At 48.1% G+C, this 20,234-nt stretch overlaps 1 protein-coding gene across 1 annotated transcript in view; it reads left to right on the plus strand.

Annotated features, from left to right (window-relative positions):
* The window catches only part of HYDIN (HYDIN axonemal central pair apparatus protein), a 375,249-nt gene that overhangs the window by 265,992 nt on the left and 89,023 nt on the right, over positions 1–20,234 (plus strand). Inside the window, exons 40-46 of the mRNA XM_057314225.1 lie at positions 2,500–2,673; positions 4,359–4,573; positions 9,280–9,417; positions 11,448–11,631; positions 14,099–14,240; positions 16,280–16,439; positions 18,101–18,730. Of these exons, the coding sequence (XP_057170208.1) occupies positions 2,500–2,673; positions 4,359–4,573; positions 9,280–9,417; positions 11,448–11,631; positions 14,099–14,240; positions 16,280–16,439; positions 18,101–18,730 (1,643 nt within the window). The remainder of the gene's footprint in view (positions 1–2,499; positions 2,674–4,358; positions 4,574–9,279; positions 9,418–11,447; positions 11,632–14,098; positions 14,241–16,279; positions 16,440–18,100; positions 18,731–20,234) is intronic.

Genomic DNA, 20,234 nt, shown 5'->3' on the forward strand with positions numbered 1-20,234 from the left:
GAAGATTCTTTTGTTTGAACTTTATATACCACAGGACTGTCCCCAAACTATTCAGTTGCCAACGTCAGAGATACAGGATTAGAGAAAGAGCAGGAACCCCTTATTTTTAATTAATGCATCTCTGAATTGTTTGAGCTTAAATTCTTTCAGTAATTTAAAAATACTAAAATATTAGAGAAAAATCCAAGACATTAAATCATTTAAAAAGAGAGGGGGAAATATGTGCAAACCCTTTGAACTGGCAATATTACTTCTATAAATTTATAGAAATAGGAAAATATTTAACGGTGTGGACAAAGATTAACTGCATGAATGTTCACTGCAGCATTGCTTTCCATAATAAAAAATGGGGAGCAATTGAAGCATTCAGTATGGAAGACCGGCTAATTAAGCCTTAGTACATTCATAACGTAAGTGATTTTGCCACTAAAAACAGTGTTTCTTGCACCCATGTTCATAGCAGCATTGCTCGCAATAGGCAAAATCTAGAAACAGACCAACCGTCCATTGACAGACGAATGGAAAGACAAAATGTGGTCCGATGGGCTATTATTCAGCCTCAAAAAGGAGGGAGATCCTGACACCTGCTACAACATGGATGAATACTGAAGACATTACACTAAGTGAAGTCATCACCAAAGGACAATGGCTGTATGAGTCCACTTAAATGCAGTACTTAGAGTAGTCAGACTCATAGGAAGCAGAGTGGTGGTTTCCAGGGACTGGGGAAAGGGAAGGGTGGGAGCTTATTGTGTAATGGGTACAGAGTTTCCATGTGGGAAGATGAGAAAGTGCTGGAGCTTGATGGTGGTGATGCTCACACCACAATGTGAATATACTAATGCAACTCAACTGTATGCTTAAATATGGTTAAAATGGTAAATTTTGTATGTATATCACCACAATTTTTTCCAAGTGCCATAGAAGTGTATTGAATGAATAGAAAGATGTTCCCGAGACATCATTTTAAGTGAGAAAAAATATCATACCTAGGATTTACAGTCTGTATTAATTTCCTGTTGCTACTGTAATAGATAGCCCCACACATAGTAAGTTGGTATAATGCAAATTTACTTTCTTTCTGAAGATCAGAAATCTCACATGTGTCTGTAGGGCTGCATTCCTTCTGGAGGCACACAGCACAGAATCCATTTCCTTTCCTTTTTGTAGATTCTAGAAATGTCACCTGCATTCCTTGGCTTGGGACCCCGTCCTCTGCCTTCAAAACCGGCATCACAGGAGCGCCTGGGTAGCTCAGTCGGTTAAGCATCTCACTCTTGATTTCAGCTCAGGTCAGGATCTCAGGGTCATGAGATCAAGCCCGACGCTGGGCTCCGTGCTCGGCAAGGTGTCTGCTTGAGATTCTCTCCCTCTCCCTCCACTCCTCCCCCTGCTCACTCACATGCTGTCTCTCTCTCTCTTTCTCACTCTCTTGCTCTCAAATAAATAAGTAAATAAATCTTAAAAAAAAAAAAAACCAAAACCCGGCATCATAGCATCTTCCAGTCTCTCCTCCTTTGCTTCATCATCACATCACCTGTCCTCTCCTGTTTGTCTCTTGTAAGGGCCCTTGGAATTACATCGGGCCCACCCGGACAATCGAGGATAACTTCCCATATCAGGATCCTTAACTTAATTGCAACTGCAAAGCAGCTTTGCCACGTAAGGTGACATAATCATGGACTGCAGGCATTTGGATGTGGAGGTCTTTGGGAGGGGTCCTTCTTCAGCCTACCACAGAGCCTGTTTCTTTTTCCCAAGAAATATAAATTAATTAGTTATATATACATACTTAGCAGCCATATGCTAACTGTAAGGTCTCTGGATGAGCAAATTATGGATCTTTTCTTTTTCTTTTCTCTTGTCATTTGAATTTTCTGCTGTCTTTTTAATGAGCAGATATTTTGAAATGGGGGGGGAGATCAACATAAGTTATTCTTTAAACCAAAAAAGTCTTCCTATTAGAATCAGAGAGTGGAGCTACAAAAATTTTTTTTGATGATTTTATTTATTTATTTATTTATTTATTTATTTGGGGGAGAGAGACAAAGAGAAAGAGAAAGCACCTGAGAGTGGGGGATGGGTAGAGGGAGAGGGAGAAGCAGACTCCCCGCTGAGCAGGGAGACCGACCTCGATCCCAGGACCTGGAGATCATGACCTGAGCCGAAGGTAGACACTTAACTGACTGAGCCACTCAGGCACCCCGTAGAGCTACAAAATTTTTAAAGATCATCTGATAGAATCACCTTTCAACTGAGGAGAACGTTCAGAGAGGGTGTGTGTTGCCATCACACCCACACAGGTGGTGGAATGAGAACCAGAATCCACGTGGTTCAGGTTTTCCTACTCTTTTCTGCTGCCACCTCTGGCCACAGGAGAGACTTAGAGGCAAAGCACGTAGATCACTTTACAGGGGTCTCTCTTCTAGAAACTTCTTCTGTCTGAGACACTGAGCCACTGAGAGCCGGGAAATTCAACCTCCTGACCCTTTTTTGCAGGGAAGTCGGCGACTGCAGTCAGCATGGCCAAATACTACAACGCAGCCTGCTTGAACATTGACTCCATCGTGCTTGAAGCCATCTCTGATGGCAAAAACATCCCGGGGATCCGGGCCCGGGAGCTCTGCATCAGGGCTGCCATAGAACAGTCCATGAAGGAAGGAGAAGAGTCTGGTAAGATCCATTTCCCCTGACTTTCTGTGGTCAAGTGCCCGGCACCCCTCCTGCTAATACGTATCTTCTCTGTGTCCCCCACTGGGCTTTTCTCCCCATGCCCAGTTGACGGCTGACTTATAACATGCTGCCAGTTATAGCCCAAGGAATATCAGCTGGAAGCAGGGATGTGGTTACTTCTCGTCACTGAGGTATTCCCAGCACCTAGAATGGTGCCTAGCACAGAGTAGACATGGAGTAAAGACTTCCCAAAATGTATCAGATCAGTCAGCAAATGTAGTCAGAGACTGCTCAAAGTACAGATAGAATGAGCCCTGCGAGAAGGCTACTGTGGCTCATAGTTCAGAGGTCACTGGGCACTTTGGAGAAAGCCCGTTCAATGGAGGGGTTAACCCCAAACCTGTACTTGCTGTTCGCTGTGGACAATCCTGCCTGCCCCACACCACACCCACTGGCCACTTGAAATGTGGCCAGTCCAAACTGAAATGTGCTGCTAAGGGTTTTTGTGGGTTGTGTTTTTTTGTTTTGTTTTGTTTTGAGGATGTAGTATGAGTAAAAGGCTATAAAATAACGGAGTAACAATTTTTATGTATTGTTTACATGTTGAAACAATCACATTTTGGATATATAGGGTTAAAGAAAATATACCATTAAAATCCATGTGTACTTTTTTAATACAACTACTAGAAAATTTTAAATTACACACATATTACATGTCTTTTGGACAGATGTGGTCCACACAACTGGTTTAGAAGTCGGGCAGTGAGGGAAAGAGAAGAGGTGAAATGATGGTGTCTTGACAGAAATGAAAGGCAAAACGAAAACTCTTATATATTATATATTATATATTATGTATTATTACATATTATATCGGGAAGAGCTGGCTTTTTAAGATATGGCAGAATGATGGTGAGGACAGGGAAAGCTGAGAGGCCTAAGGACGGCACAGAAGAGACTGCACAGCCATCAGTGAAGAGGGCCATGGCCGGGGCGGGCACAGGACTCAGGGCAACGTGAGCGGGCGGCGGGCGACGGGGGGCTGGAGGGACTGGGGGTGACGGGGCCTGGATGAACGCAGGACCGGCCTGCAGAACGCGGGTACCACTGCTCCACTGGTGGCTTCAGGCTCTTTGCCCCCTGCCCCCTCCCCACCTCCAGGGGCACTATGGAGTCCTTGTACCTATAATCAGCTCCCGGGGGAGGGACAGAGAAAGATGCATGAAAAGGTAAGCAGAGTAGGCATAGTGATGACTCTCCAGGGAGTTCTGAGGGCCTATTTGCTGAAATGGTCAACAAGGAATAATGAGCCTAACCAAGTCTGCCCATGCACTGGAGGAACGTTGCAGCTGCCTAGCACACAGCCTCATCAGGTCCCAGGGCAGGGCCGTCGTGTACCAGCAGTTGCAGAAGTGCTTGCTCTTGGGGATGGAAGAGAATGTGGGGCTGACTAACATGGGGTTCCCTGGGAAGATGGGCCACGGAGGAACCTGAACTCCAGGCCCATTGTCATCACACCTTGGGGCCTGGAGCCTCTTCTCCCAGCCACTCTGGGCAGCTGCAGATGGAGGCGGTTTTGTGTTCCTCAAGAGAATCACACCGGTCATACTAGGTGTCGTGCCATCCCCACCATCATCTCCTTAGTATCCTCAGGTGACTTTTAATATAAATCCACTCTCTCTGTATAGCCCAGGATGCTGCTTCGGCCCAAACTGCTATGGGACAAACACGTCTGAGCAGTGAGACCCTGGGCAAATTGACCTCAGAATCCACCCTGGTGACCCCTGAGTTTAAACCAGCAAAGACGGTGCGTGGGAGCGTGATGATCTCCAAGAGCAAGGCGGAGAGCCACGGCTCCGGCTCTCAGAAGCAGCATCACCAGCACGCATCTGAAACGCCGCAGGTACAAATCAGGGCTCCCCAGACGGAGGGTTGGGGCCCTCCTTCCCCCTGCCCTTCGTCCTTAGGGTCCTGCAGCCGGGCCAGCACGACTTCATTGCTGGGGTGCCCTTTCCGGGCTCATGGTGCCGGTCCTGAAAGGAGTGTTCATCCGGCAGGCGTTCACAATAACTTTAACGTGAGGCACCGGGTTGAGTGCCAGCAAAGTGAAGATAAATGAGGCAAAAATCCCTGTGCTCAAGCTGCACCAAGAGCCTTTTGAAGGAGATAACCACACATTCAAATATTTGCAATAAAATGAGATTGGTGAAAAAAGACGTTTGTAAAAAGAATTGGGTTGACAACAGCAGTTTCATGTGGCTCAGCCTAATTCTGAAGGAATGCTCAGGTTGAAACCATTCACGTAAATTGAGGGCGCTGCTGCACAGGACCCTTAGAAAGTCATAAAGAAGTCAGGGAGTTTGAGCCTCGGCCAAGGTACTTTGAGAAACCATCTTGGCAGGATAGCAGGTGCTGTAGCAAGAGACCGTGGATGGCACCGTGAAAGACAGGCGGGTGATGTGTTGTCGGTGGGAAAGTGGAGTCAAGTGAGCGTGGGCTTCCAAGATGTTTAAAAGAAAAGGAAAAAAAGACTAGTTGTTAGAGGAGCAAACCTAGGATCAGGAGAGTTCTTTCTCGAAAGGAGGTGGAGGCACAAGCAGTCTCTAAGGAAAGGAGCTCCTCGGGGGGTAGAATGTGACGACCCACCCAAGAGGGAACGAGATTCCCGGAGAAGACGGGGAGTGCAGGATGGAGCACAGGCAAAGGACACAAGGGCCAGCTTCTTCCAGCGTCAGTGAAGGTGAAAACAGATCCAGCTGTAAGTGAGGGAGGCAGTGGAGAGTGGAGGTTGGAGAAGGTCTCTAGCACGTGTGTGGGATGCCAAGTCTTTGTAGGAGGCATCGGGGAGGTCGGTGCTGCACAGCGCACTTGAGGAGAGTGGCAAAGCACTGATGTGTCCCCCGGGAGGAATAAAACCAGAAATGCGTGGCAGACAAAAGAAAAGATAGTTGGCAATGCTGATGTCCCAGCTGGGACAGGAAGCCATAACTTCACAGTTGTAAGATTTCCCTAAGTGGCAAGTGGCAGCCTTTATTCAGAGGGAGAGCACGAAGTCCTCATCGCAGGGGCAGGAGTGTGCTCAGAACAAGGGGCAGGGTAGGTGAGAGTGGCATCAGTACACGGAAAGCCCAGCCTGCAGAGAGAAGGAATGAAGAGGAGGGCAGCAGAGGGGGAGAGACAGGAAGAGAGGAAGAGTCTGTGGGTCTTGTTACCGTCCAAGAGCGTAGTAAGAGGAGTGGGAGAGGTGGGCATTTCGGAGGAGGTCTCTGAGGTCGACGGAGAGGAGTGAAGGCCCTTCCAGGAGAGGAGGCCCACATGTTGGATAGATCAGGCAGGTTGAAGTTTGGATGGGGCAAGTAAGCAGAGTGGAAACCAAGGTCTTTGAGGGAGAGGAGGTATGCAGATAGGATGGGACCCCCCTCGGGGCTGAATTTGTGCCAGATGACGTCTCTGATCTTCACTTCAGTTGAGCCTTCTTGACTGAATGATCATTGAAGCCATTGATCACTTCCTTTTGCAGCAACATTTAACCCCCTTTCTCAAGATCTAATATGGTGTTTTTACCTAGATGTTTATGGATGATTTAGAACTCATATTTGTATTAAACAGGGTGTCATGGGGTACCATTTTCTTCGATTGGGCTCCTTCCATCTGGACAGTGAAGTAAGGCTTTTGAGAGTATATCAAAGGCAGCAGAAAATCCTAATTCTGACCCCAATCCCTTTTCAATAAATAGGGAACTTAAAACCTATTCAAGATTGCCCTGTCCCCTGTGCGGCTGCCACAGTGTGACAGGACTCATGCTTCGAACAACAGTCACCCTGTCAGCGTGCTTCACACAGAGTTGGCTGTTTGGTTTTCTAAAGCTCTCCTAAAGCGTGAACTCTCCAATGACAGAAAGTTTAGTCATGTTGCAAGTGGGAAGAAATTTGTAATATGTCGTATAATGAAGATATGACCTGTAATATAAGGTCATTTATTTATAAGTCACCATGTTCTAGGAGAGCACCCGCTGGAAAGCCTGGTCTTTTGAATGACATTTAATCCAACACTCACACTTCTCAATTCCACAGCCTCGTCAGGTACTCACTGCTATGCTCATGTTCTAGAGCTTGTTCATCATTACCCATAAACTTCAAGACCTCTGCATTACACATCCTATTTCCTGACCACGTCTTCTAACTTTCCAGATGACTTACTCCAGGAAGTAATTGGTCGCGTGCAAACCTCCAGTCCACTTCTTCACTCCCTACCACCCCTTTGCTTCTTTTCTTAGCCCGTTTGGAAACTGTGTCTATCACTGTAGGCGCTCCCTTGCTCCTTCCCCTTCTTCATACTCTCCAAGCAAAACTTCAGCCCTGGTAAACCCGATTCTCCGCCTCCTCCATGCAGGGTGGCTGAACACAGCTAGAGACAGTCCTCCTCTCTCCTGAACGGTCTTCATCTAAATTTAAGACCACAAATCTCAAATAGACCCTTTGGTCTGCCATAGTAAATTTGCCCTCCTTCTCTTCAAGATAACTATTTTATGGAGGTCATCACTCTCCAAACCTCTCAGGCCCTTTCCTATTCCCCATTCCCAGCTAATGATCTCTCTCCTGACTGCATGGAGGGAGCAGTAACACTGGAAGATGACCACCTGATTCTCCCACCACCAGCTCTACGAACCAGGATGTACCCCAGCCCAGCGCCGCGCCTTTCCTGCCGGAGTCACTGCCCCAGCTCTCATCTAAGGCCCTGCCCCTGGGCACTGCCCCCCCGCCCCACTTCTCACTCAACAGCTGAATTCCTGCAGTCATCCCCTCTCTCCTGTTTGCTTTTTGCCCTGTCTCGTGGCTCCTTCCCATCAGCATCTATGCATGCTATATTGCCTCCCATCTTTAAAAAATACTGCCCCAAGACCCCAGATCCCTCTCCAGCTACTACCTCCTCCCGTCAACTCCTCTTCACAGCTGTTCCTCTGAAGAATTGCCACAGGCCTCCCTCCTTATCCTCACCACCATTCTCTCTTTGACCTCTTCCAGGGAGGCCATTGTCCTTACCACCCCCCTAGGACCACTCCTTTCAAGGTCACTGGCATTCATCTTGCCAGATCCCGTGGCCAGTGTTCTGTCCTCATCTCCTGTGACCTCATAGCAGCTGATAACTACTCCTCTTGGAAGTGCTTCCCGGCCATCAGAACACCACACTCTTCCACTTTCCCTCTGCCCCGTTAAAGACTCCCTCCTCTCCTCCAGCTTCTCCACCTCCTCCAGATCCTTAGGATTTTGGACTAGACTAGAACGGAGTCATCTACTCTTTTCTTTTTGTTAGCTACCTTTTCTCCATAGGTGATCTCATCCAGATCATAGCTTAAGTTCTTAAATATTTTCAGTATGCGTGTGACCCTCAAATTTCTTTCTCCAACCCCAATTTCTTCCCCAGCTCAGGTTCATACATCCAAACTCACATTCAGTATCTCTGTTGAATGACTTAGAGACCTCTCAAAATTTGTGTGTCTGAGAAGTAATTCTGGCCCACTCCCAACACAGAACAAGACAAAAAAATTGCTCTTCCCTCAGTTTTTCCTTTCTTAATAAATGAATTTCCCATTTTCCAACTTGATCAGGCCAACACTCAAGCAGTCATTCTTGGGGCCCCTCTTTCTTTCACATCCCCTCCCAAGTCCTGGTAGGATAGGATGCAAAGGAAAGTGTCAGCCACTTCTCCCCACCTCCACCATGACCATCCTCATCCCTGCCGCCATCATCTCCTTCCTGGAGTGCAGTAACTTCTAATTAACTAGGTAACTGACTAGTCTTCCTGCTTCCACTCTTGTCATCCCAAACAGCAAGCACCATGGTCTTTCAAAAATAAAACTCAGATCACATGTCTGCCTGAAACATGCCAACAACTTCCCAAAATACTTGGAATAAAATCCAAATTCCTCACTGTGGTCTACAAGCCCTGCATATTCACCCCTGACTATGTCTTAGACTTCCGTGAAGCCCGGCCCTCTTCCCCATCGCTCACTCAGTCCAGTTATGCTGGGCTCCCATGTGCTCCCCAGATCCCAGCAAGCACGCTTGTGTGGAGGGAGCTGGCGGTTCCCTCACAGAAAGACTCTTCTCTCAGGACCTTTCTCGTTCTTTATTGTCCAACTCTGTCCCCGCTCTCTGTCCCTTTACCTCATGCTTTTCTTCCTGGCACTTGTCACTCCCTGAGACTGTTGTTGATTTGTATATTCACATGGTCCTTTTCTGTCTGCCCCGTTTGCAAGAAGGACCACATGGGCAGCAACATTGCCGGCCTTGTTTGTTGTTGTATCCCTAGTTCTAGAGGGGTCCCTTGTGCAGAGGAGGTGCTCAATTAATATTTCTTGAATGAACAAATTCATGCTGTTCGGTACATATACAAAACACCTTCCACAGTGTCCCTGCTTAAAGCTTACAGCAATTCTTTAAGGAACATAGGCATTTTCCATTTTACACTGCAATCCCCATTTTACAGATGAGGAAATGAGGCACAGAGAGACCTCATGATTTCCACGAGGTCATATGGCTTGTAAGTGTGAGAGCTGCTGAGACGCCAAGCTGGCTTCTAACTCCTCATCCTTCTCCCGCTCGACAGGTTTCCTCCAGCCCCCTCCCTACGGGGCCGACGCAGCGCCGGCTCAGCGTCAGCCCTAGTATCGGAGGTGAGACTGGGCTCATGAGCTGTGTGCTTCCCGAGGACCTACTCACCCAGATCGTGGCTGAGCGCCTCCAGGTGCGTCTCTGCCCACCCGCACAGAGCTGCAGGGCGCAGACTCCCTCCCTGCGCTGGGTGCTGGGGTTCTGATCTGTAGCCCCGCGCTGCGGCAGCTCAGCACCCAGGGGCCCTGGAGAGGAAAGATGGGTTTCTTCATCCCCCACAGTCATTTACTTGTCCTTTTGACAGCCCTGCTCAGTCCCTGGCCCTGGCGCAGTCTGCAGCCTGAAGCCATGCACCTCAAAGGATCAGTGAGCAGGTTACATATTTTTTAAAAAATCAGTTATGATACAGCCCTACGGTAGCGTATTAAAAATCATAATGTGGAACCATGGAAAGTTAGAATTTAGAGCTATATTAATTCCTGTAAAAATTTGTCTTCGATATATTATTCAATGAGAAAAGCAGATTATAAAATAGTGTATAAAGCACAAGTACATTTCTATAAAAGTTTTTCTAAATATGTATCTTACACACGTAGTACAAACTCCTAAGGCCCAGGTAACTGTGGTTATCTTTGGTTAGCAGGGTAATGGGTTTTTAGTTCTCTCCATACATTCCTGAATTATTTCACAATGGCAGCTTGCTTTTAAAGTCAAGAAACACAATAACTGTTTCCATTTTTAAAAAAAATTATTTATAAGTGTTGTACAGTTAAAGAAAAGAAAACAAGATCAGCAGGGGTGGGGAGGGTACCACTTAAGCCTGTTTGCTGCTTAAGGTTTACAGAGAGCTAAATTGCTTACCAGGTCTTGGAGTTGTCCATTTGCCTTGGATTTTTGGAACTAGTCCACAGTATTAGTTGCACATCTAAATATAACAAAACGGGGCCTGAGCTTCCGAGGGGAAGAGGAATGTCATCACGGGAAATGGCTTGTGTTCAGGTGTGACTGCCGGTGTGTTCAAGTGCTGTCCCTCTCAGCGGACGTGAGCAGGGCGGGCTGGTACGTGCTCAGCTATGCCACGGACCCAGGTTAACCACAGGGCCAGCCCACAGGGGTCCAGGAGAGCTGAGCGACTCGGAGCACTGACCCTGGATGAAACATGGACCTTGCACTGCTTCCTTCATCAGGACAGTCTTGCTATAAAGAAAACGAAAAAACAGCAGCTGAAGTAAATGGTGTCTTTAGTGATGTAGTTGATTTACATTCTGACACATGATTCTTGTCTCATCAAAAACTGGTAGTGATGGGGCGCCTGGGGGGCTCAGTAGGCTAAGCATCTGCCTTCGGCTCGGGTCATGATCCTAGGGTCCTGGGATCGAGCCCCGCATCAGGCTCCCTGCTCAGCGGAGAGTCTGCTTCTCCCTCTGTGTGCTGCTCCCCCTGCTCGTGCTCTCTCTCTCTCTCTCCCTCTCTCTCTCAAATAAATAAATAAAATCTTAAAAAAAAAAAAAGAAGGAAGGAAGGAAGGAAGGAAGGAAGGAAGGAAGGAAGGAAGGAAGGAAGGAAAGAAGGGAGGGAGGGAGGGAGGGAGGGAGGAAGGAAGGAAGGAAGGAACCAACCGACCTGGTAGTGAGCAGCGCCTGGCCCAGGGTGGCCCGTCTGTGTACTACCCTTTGAGTAACACTGTGGGACAGCAGAGGGTGCCCTTCAGTGATTAATGTGATCAGGATCCTGACACACCAAGGCATTAATAACACTGAGAAAGGCCCACCTGCTCCTGCTGCCCTTGCTGTCTGTTATTCGGTGCATGGGAATATCCTGCCTTTCCATCTTCCGTCCCCGCACCTCATGGACCTTTCCAGACCCTGACTTTCACATTCTGTTCGCTTTCCTTATTTCCACAGCGACAGAATCAATCTTTCACTCCACAAATACATATGATAAGGATCTATCATGACTGATAAAATATTTGGATGTTTCTCTTGTATTTTCTAATAGCACGTTGAACGTAGTAGGTGGAAGGGTAGTTTCATGGGTTTTGCAGTATTTTCACTGGGGCCCAGTAGGTCTGCAGAACCAGTTGCAGCCCCAGGGAAAGCATAAGAAGAACGGGCAGTGTTCTCCATAGAGAACCTAGTAACTGTCTGCTCACTGTGGTTTCAGCTGAGTGACTGCTTCCAAGGAGTGGTGTTTGACAGCCTCGAGACCCTCTTCGCTCGGAACATAGCTGTGGCTCTCCTCTGCCTGCTGAAGGCCATTGGCAACCGGGACCACATCTATGTTGTCAACATGGCCCAGGATTACACAGCCATGAAGGCCCAGGAGAAGGCCAAAAAGGAGCAAGAAGGTAGGGCCCCATGCCCTCCTGGGCTGTCCCTTTGGCAAAGCTGTGGGCTTTGTGAAATGCTTCCCCACCAGGATGACCCCTTGGGCAGAGGACATTGTTCCCTTTGCCATGTTGTTAGGGCTCACCTCTGCCCTGTAAGGTGCCTGGCTGACCCAGGTGACCTGTTGAGAGACGACAGGATGAGGGATGAACGCAGCTGGCTCTTTTCATAATAGACACATTCCCCTTTCCCCGGATATCACACTGCGTCCTTTTCGTCTTCTCTGTAATCACAGCCAAGCCGAGGGGAATGCATCACCGGTCCCATCCTGACTCGGGTGACCTGTTAGCTGCTTGCTTTTGTTCAAGACGACTGTGCATTTCCTGCCAAACTGGAGGTGCCAATCAACTGTACAAACCAGTTTCCGCATCTTAGCCTGCTGTGTCCAGGCACTGCAGCAAATGTTCTGTACCTTTGAAATGTCTCTAAATGGTGCTTGGGGTTATTTAATCCTCTCAGTAACTCTCTGAAGATCATTGTCCCCCTTTTACAGATGAGGAAAATGAGGCTCAGAGATATGAAAAGTCTTGTGTAAGATCACACAGCAAAGAGGCACCTGAGTGGCTCAGTCTCTTAAGCATCTGACTCTTGGTTTCGTCTCAGGTTATGATCTCAGGGTCATGGGATCAAGCCCCATGTCAGGCTCTGTGCTCAGCGGGAGTCTGCTTAAAAGATTCTCTTTCTTCCTCTCCCTCTGCTCTTTACCCCCCACACACACTCAGCTCTCTCTTGCTCTCTCTCTCTCTCTCAAATAAATAAATAAATAAATAAATCTTTTTAAAAAAATTCACACAGCAAATTAGTAAGGTCTGTGTAACTCCGAAACCTTTGCATTTTCTGTCACTACAACAGTGGCCTGAAAAAAATTTCAGTGACTGAAAAGTAGATACACGCACAGAGTAATGTTAGCTTGAGTTCCCACTTTAGTCAGAAGCAGATGTAGCAAATCTTGGTCCCCAAGGAAGGCCACGCTGTCCCTGGGAGGCAGAGTCCTGCTCTAGCCTCAGCTCTGGTCACATCACTGCCCTTCCTTACTTGGCCTTCCCTCTCTCTTCTGGAAAAATTCACACAAATCATAATGCTTTTCCATTTAAGGAAATTAATTACAAACATGAGCTCTCTTGGTTCTTAAATTCAAAGACTGCTTCCTTACATTCTCATCCAGAGAAAAATTAAGAAGAATGGCCAGGCATCCCCAGCAGGGTTCCAGCCTCCAGCTTCCTGATTTTCCAGAAAGCTCATTTCCCCATATCATCAACTTAAAAGAAAATATCTCTTTTCATTTTCTCAATTACCTGCGGATTGAAGTTTTTCACAGTTGCATTATGGGCTCCTCTCCCCAAAATCATCTGCATTTGAAAAAATCCTGAGGCAGCATCCTAGTAACAATATTATTATATTAAAATCTAATTTTTACTGAACATTTATGAATTTGCCAGGCACTAGCCTAGATGCTTTACAGGATTTCCTATTTGATCCCCACCACAGCCGATGAAGGTGGAATCATTGTTCTTATCTGCTTCTACCCCTTCGTGTCAGAGAAAGATCTCCAGATACATCTCTCTGAACCCAAAGCTCAAACCCCCAAGAATGGAAGGTGGGAAGTTGTGCCCATGAAGCATGAAAAAGAAGCCAAGAGCCTTTGTGCTGGGTGTGGGCCTGGAATCTGTAGGGTGTGGAGGACAGTGCGCCTTTTTCTTCAGATGGCTCCGTCACCCTGAGGACTCTGGTGGCATATGTTCATCATGGATAAAGTCAGTGGGTGGCCTATTACTTCCTTGTTGCTGCGGTAGCAAATTACCACAAACTTGATGACTTTGAACAACACAGATTTACTATCTTACAGTTCTCGGAGTTAGAAGTCCTAAAAGCGGGGTGTCAGCAGGGCCACGTTCCTTTAAAGACTCCAGGGAGAGAATCCTTTCCCTTGTCTTCTAGAGCTTCTAGAGGCCACCTGCCTTCCTCAGCTCGTGGTCCCTACTTCACAGCCTTCTGACCTCTGCTTCCATCATCTTCTCTCCTTCTCTGACTCTGACCCTCCTGCCTCCCTCCTACAAGGACCTTTGTGGTTATACTGGGCCCACTCAGACAATCCGGGACCATCTCCCCAGTTCAAGGTCCTTAGCATAATCACATCTGCAAAATCCTCTCCACCATGCCAGGTCACATATTCACCCTTCAGGGATTAGGACGTGGACATCTTTGGAACTACTGTTCCAGATGGAGACCAGGTTTGGAACTGTGTGAGTGATGGAAGGCCCACCAGAGATCAGGAATGCCGCCAACGGCACGAGCCCCCTCCCCCTGGCACAGACCCTCTGCCGCCCTGCAGCCTGCATGGGCTGGGAGCTAAGCCACCAGGGGACCCCCGCAGCCAAGGCTGGAGAGTTACCTTCCCTCACCTTCCTGTCTCTGTTCCCTCCACAGAACACAAACGCAGGGAGGCAGTTGAGAAAGAGAAGGAGCGTCTCCAATACATGGATGAGGAAGAATACGATGCCATGACAGAGGAGGAGAAGATCATGTTCAATCGCGAGGTTCAACAGGCCCTCCGCGAGAGGAAAAAGAGGTCAGAATCAAGGGCTAGTGGGAGTGGAAGTGGTTCTCCTGGGAGTAACACACAGCCCATCCTGGTGACTAGGGTCACCTTCCAGGAGGATGACCTGCCGAGATCAGGAAAACACGTTGCCCACTGAGGGTGTTGGTTGCTGCAGCCTTTCTGGGTTTCTCCCATTATCCTCTCCTTCCTTCTCTCTGGAGGGCATCTGAGACTAGGGGGAGGTGATATGATGTAATGGGGTTGGGCTTCTGGCCCCTGTGCTGTCCTGGGGCTCTCCCCAGCGTCTCCTGACAACTGCCACCTAGGTGTGACTCATCAGCCTCTGTGCTCAGGTGTCCTCAGCTGGTGACCGAGGGGCCACTCTCTTGACATGAGCTTAATGGTTGTTCCCCAGAACTCGGCCATTTCTCCTTTCCTGGCCAACGTCTTGGCCTTTGGTGGTGTTCTCTGTGCCCTGAATTCTGGCTGCCTCTCCCACTTGATCCTCGGCCTGGGCAGTTCACCAGAGACCCTGGGCAGGCTCTCAGCCGCTCTCTGTGCCCATCAGTGGGGACCACACAGGAATGGCTGGATCCCCTCCATACCACCTGGGGCCCAGGAGACTCAGGCTATCTCAGCTGCAGGTAGGCAGAAGGATATATGACCTTTCTGCCCCAAACCTTCAAAGATGCCAGGGGAGGAGGGCATATAGCTTACTCCCCACTGAATTTCAAACATTAGAAGGGGCAGAGCCAAGATACTTGCCCTTCTATTTAACCTCCTTCTCTGCTCTCCCTCTACCTCCAGATTACTCCCACTGACCCCAAAAGAGCTTTTATGTCCTCTCTGTCCCCATAGTATGCCCTCATTTCTTCATCTGCATGGTCCATTGTAAAAATGCCTAGTCCTCCACAGGTATATAAAGCTTGGCTTTGGGATTCCAAAGGGATCTCTTTTCTTTCTCATCCAGATCATTGCTTTCAGGAATTCATTTCATGGTGGACTTAGAAAATGTAAATCTGATCCTCAAAGCTCAACGATAATTTGTTTGTGTCACACACACACACACACACACACACACGAAGTAATGAAGAGTTGACTTCAGTGGGTAGAGAGTCACAGCAACCAGGAGCAACCAGGGATTCCTAGAGATGAAAACAGGGGTTTTGTATTTTCAGAAATGCTGTCCTCTCCCTGCTTGTTTGTACTTGGTGCCCTCTCTGCCCTTGGCAGCAGGACGGGTACAGCTGAGTCCATAGCAGGGAGGGAGGTGGGGGGGGGAGGAGAATTCGGCTTTCAGATCCAGCACCATGGCCCTAAGCTAGCCATTACGGATGCTATTTAAAACATGATTTCTTATTGTCTGAACATCAGACGTGACAGTGTAAGAAGCTGGGCCTCATCTGAACTGATATTTATTCATTTTAAAGAGAGAGAGAAAGAGAGTGCACATGAGCAAGGGACAAGGGCAGAGGGAGAGAAAATCTCCAGCAGGCTCCCCACTGTGCGTGGAGCCTGACACCGGGCTCCACATGGGGCTCGACTCAGGGCTCGATCCATGACCCTGAGATCCTGACCTGAGCCAAAATCAAGAGTCGGACACTTAACTGACTGTGTCACCCAGGCGCCACTGAAAGTTACTTTTTAAAAGCTATTAACATCAAGCTTATTTTCAGCCCTTGCCTGCTCTCCTGTGAAAGAAGATTAGAATAGAAATACAGGTTGAGAATTCCTCTTAGTTGAGTTTGAGTTCATCAGTTTTCCTGAATGACCAAAGACCCTCCTTTCTTTCCTTCTTTCCTTCCCTTCCCTCCCTCCATCCCTCCTTCCTAACTCCCTTCCTCCCTTCTTAACTTCTTCCTTCCTCCCTCCCTCCCTCCCTCCCTTCCTTCCTTCCTTCCTTCCTTCCTACCTACCTACCTTCCTATTTACCCAGATTTCTTTGGTTCACTCTTTCTTTTTATGCCCAGGAAAGCTCCTCCCATGTCCCCCCATCAGACACGCCCAGGCGGTGGGGCTTGGGGCAGGAGGGGCTCTGAACTCTGTTTTCTCTGCCTGGTTTGATGAAGGGAACTGGAGAGGCTGGCAAGGGAGATGCATGAAAAGAAGCTACAGCAGGAACTTGAGCGGCAAAGGGAAGAAGATGAGCTAAAACGGAGGGTCAGAAAGCCAAAGCAAGGACCAGTAAAGGAGGAACCTATCCCGAAGAAATCTCAAACAAACCGGCAGGTAGCAACCCTCACTTGCTCCTTAGCAAGAGGCAGAACAGAGGGAGTGGTCCTTCTCACCACCCATCAAGCCAGTACATTTCCCTTCCACAAAATTGACCTGATACTGTTTGGATCTTGTGGTGGAGCAGAAGGTAGGAGGGAAGAGGCTGACATTTGTTGAAAGCTGAGTATGTGCCCAGAGCTCTGCCTGTACTTTGTTTTGTCTCCCCTCCCACCCTGCGGGGTTCAGAGACATGAGGCCCATCTGGGGCCGAGAGAGTTCAAGGACCCCACCCAGTTATGTCTGACCATAGTCCTTGTGCTTTCCACTGTCCCCCCAGGGCCCCTGGATGCTGGTGAATAGGCTGGTATTAACAGCCGGCCTCCAGCAAGCCACAAAGTTAAGGGTCCCCCTTGAGCTTATCTTGACAACAGTCAAGGTAGACACTCTAACATCAGCTTGTCCTTGCAGACATGTAGCAATAGTTTATCAGCCTGCCAAGCTTAAAAGTCATGTCTCTGCTGCCATGACCCGGGAAAGGCAGAACAGCCAGGGTGGCACTCACAGCCCAGCAGGGTAGCTAGCTAGCCGGTGTGCACAGGGGCTGTCCCAGCACCAGACCTTCAGAGGGTGAAGCGAAAGCATGCCTCCCAGACAAGGTGCAGACTGGTCCCAGTGGATGAGCAACAGACAGTGACCACATCTGGGTAGAGGTGAGAGCAGAGGAATTCATGCCCAGGGTTCACAATCCCGTAGAACTCAGGAAGGAGCGGGGTCTGCGTGTACAGAAATGGCCCAGGCTTGGGAGCAAGAACAGCACGAGAGGCAAGCAGGCCTGGAGTCTAGACTGTCACTGGCCTTGGGCTGCTCTGTGCTGGGCTCCCGAAATCTTCCAAGTGCAAGCCCTCCCTGCCCCTCTGCGGCCCCTCCCTCCACACAAAGTCCTCTGCCTGAAATCTCATGTCCGAACAGAATTCTCCATGTCTTGGCAGTGACTCTACTGATGACAGAGAAAGAGACGGTAGTGGCCAAGCCCCTCCCCGCCCTCCTCAGTGAGCGACCCCTCCACGAGACTGCTTGGCCAGCAGCAACCTGTCCACACTCTCCAGGCTGTGTTAGAGATGCAGACAGATGTGAAGGAGGAGTGGTACGGTGAGGCCAGGGGAAAGCCAGTGCTGGCCAGGCCTGCCTCCAAGCCTGACCTTAGGGAGGAGGAGTGCTGTCACCAGAAACAGGGGTTCTGGGCTGTCTGGCCGGCCGTCATCATTAGACTCGACTGGACTTTATGTCACCAAAGAATGGCCAAAAACCTATGGAGCCTCCCCAAGGATTTCATCCAGGGGAGAAGAAAATCAGAGCCCACAAAGCAAGTTTAAAAAGAGAAAAAGAATCAAGTTGGTTTCTCTATGCCAAGTTACTTAAGTAAACACATATTTTTTTGTAAAAGCCTGGGGTACAGCCAAATTCTGAACTCCTATTTGTTGCCAACAAAGGGCCATGGAAAGAATATTTTAACAAAGACCCCCAAGGTGATTCTTTGACAGCCCTGGTGTGGGCAAGAGGCACCTGGAATCCTGTGAGGCCTCTTCCAGCACACACTGTCATCTTGCTCTTCCTTATGCGGTCTGTTCTCCCTTAAAGAACTGTGTTGATCATGTTTTATGTGTTTTGCTTTCTAGATTCTTACTTTTTCCAAACTAGAGGTCAAGATGGATGCACTAGAAAGGAAAGGATCTGTTAGGGAACATTTAAATGAGAAGGATGATCTAAGCAAGAAGAAAAAGAACCAACTAGGAGATATCCATCTGCTTGGGATTCCCCTCGTCCAGGAACAAGAGGACAGCGAAGGGGACCTCCTGAAGGATGCTGACAAGCACTTGGTCCAGAAGTTTAAGACCTATGAGTTGACTCTGAAGGATGTTCAGAGCATCCTCATGAACTGGGACCGGAAGCAAGGCATTCTGCTGCATCACACCGGCGGCGAGGACACGCCCCACGAGCCTGATGACCAGCGCCAGGCTCCTTCGGGTGGGCGCCGAGGCCGCAAGGACCGAGAGAGGGAGCGTGCAGAGAAGGAGAGAGCCGAGAAGGAGCGCCAGGAGCGGGAGAAGGCCGAGAGGGAGCGTCTGGAGAAGCTCAGGGCACTGGAGGATCGAAGCGACAGAGGGGAGGTGGAAGGAGGGGAGGAGGACCACCATGAGGGGAAGAAGGATCTGGGTGTGCCATTCATAACCATCCAGACACCCGACTTCGAAGGCTTGAGCTGGAAGCAGGCCATGGAGAATGATATGCTTCCCAAAGGGGATCAGGTACAGACTCTTCTCCAGGCTGGAGACGTGATGAATCAGGTAGTGGGTACAGTGCTAATGGCCATTAAAGTGTTCCTTTCTGCACCCCCTATTTCCATTAATCTCCGAGGCCCCCTTGGATATGAGACAACAGTGGCTAAAAGGACCTTTTTCTGGTTGGTGAAAATCCATAGAAACTTCCACAGATCTAAATGACGCCAGCTAACCTCATAAAAAACAGCCTGTAGAGTTGGTTTTTTTTTTTTTAGTTTCTATTTAAATTCTAGTTAGTTAACATGTAGTGTAATATTGGTTTCAAGAGTAGAATGTAGTGATTCATCGCTTACTTATGATGCCCAGTGCTCATCACAGGTGCCCTCCTTATTAGTAGCCATCACCCATCTAGCCCACCTGCCACCCAACCCCCCTCCAGCAATCCTCAATTTGTCCTCTATCATTAAGAGTCTCTTATGGTTTGCTTCCCTCTTTTTTTTTCCTTCCCCTATATTCATCTGTTTTGTTTCTTGAATTCCACATATGAGTGAAATCGTATTGGTATTTGTCTTTCTCTGACTGACTTTTTTAAGTATGCTTCACATCCAACGTGGGGTTCAAACTCATGAGATCAAGAGTCACATGCTCTACCAACTGAGCCAGCCAGGTGCCCCTCTCTGATCAACTTATTTCACTTAGGATAATACTTTCTAGCTCTATCCACATAGTTGAAAATGGCAAGATTTCATTCTTTTTGATGGCTGACTAATATTCCATTGTATATATACCACCTCTTCTTTATCCATTCATCAGTTGATGGACATTTGGGCTCTTTCCATAGTCTGGCTATTGTTGATGATGCTGCTATAAACATTGGGGTGCATGTACCCCTTCAAATCTGTATTTTTGTATCCTTTGGGTAAATACCTAGTAGTGCAATTGCTGGATCATAGGGTAGCTCTATTTTCAACTTTCTGAGGAACCTCCAAACTGTTCTCCAGAGTAGCTGCACCAGCTTGCATTCCCACCAACAGTGCACGAGTGTTCCCCTTTCTCCACATCCTCACCAATGCCTGTTGTCTCTTGTGTTGTTGATCTTAGCCATGCTGACAGGTGTGAGGTGGTATCTCGTGGTTTTGATTTGCATTTCCCTGATGATGAGTGAGGAGCATCTTCTCATGCGTCTTAGCCATTTGGATGTCTTCTTTGGAGAAATGTCTATTCATGTCTTCTGCCTGTTTCCTAACTGGATAATTTGCTTTTTTGGGTGTTGAATTTAATAAGTTCTGCATAGATTTTTAGGGTTGATTTTAAATATTGATAATACTGATGTTACAGGCTGACAAGGTAGGTATACTGTGGAGTGAAGCAAGAGTCGCAACTACTTGAAAATCTTGTTCCCACAAGCTTCCTATAGTGACAGAAATCATACTATTACATAGCTTTTTGTTCCTACAAAATATCGCATAACCAGCAGCCCCACAGGTGGTGGTTTGAAGGAGATGGTTATTAAAACGTTTTGTCCAGAGAT

This window comes from Ursus arctos, unplaced genomic scaffold (assembly GCF_023065955.2).
Source record: "Ursus arctos isolate Adak ecotype North America unplaced genomic scaffold, UrsArc2.0 scaffold_19, whole genome shotgun sequence".
Lineage (NCBI taxonomy): Eukaryota > Metazoa > Chordata > Mammalia > Carnivora > Ursidae > Ursus > Ursus arctos.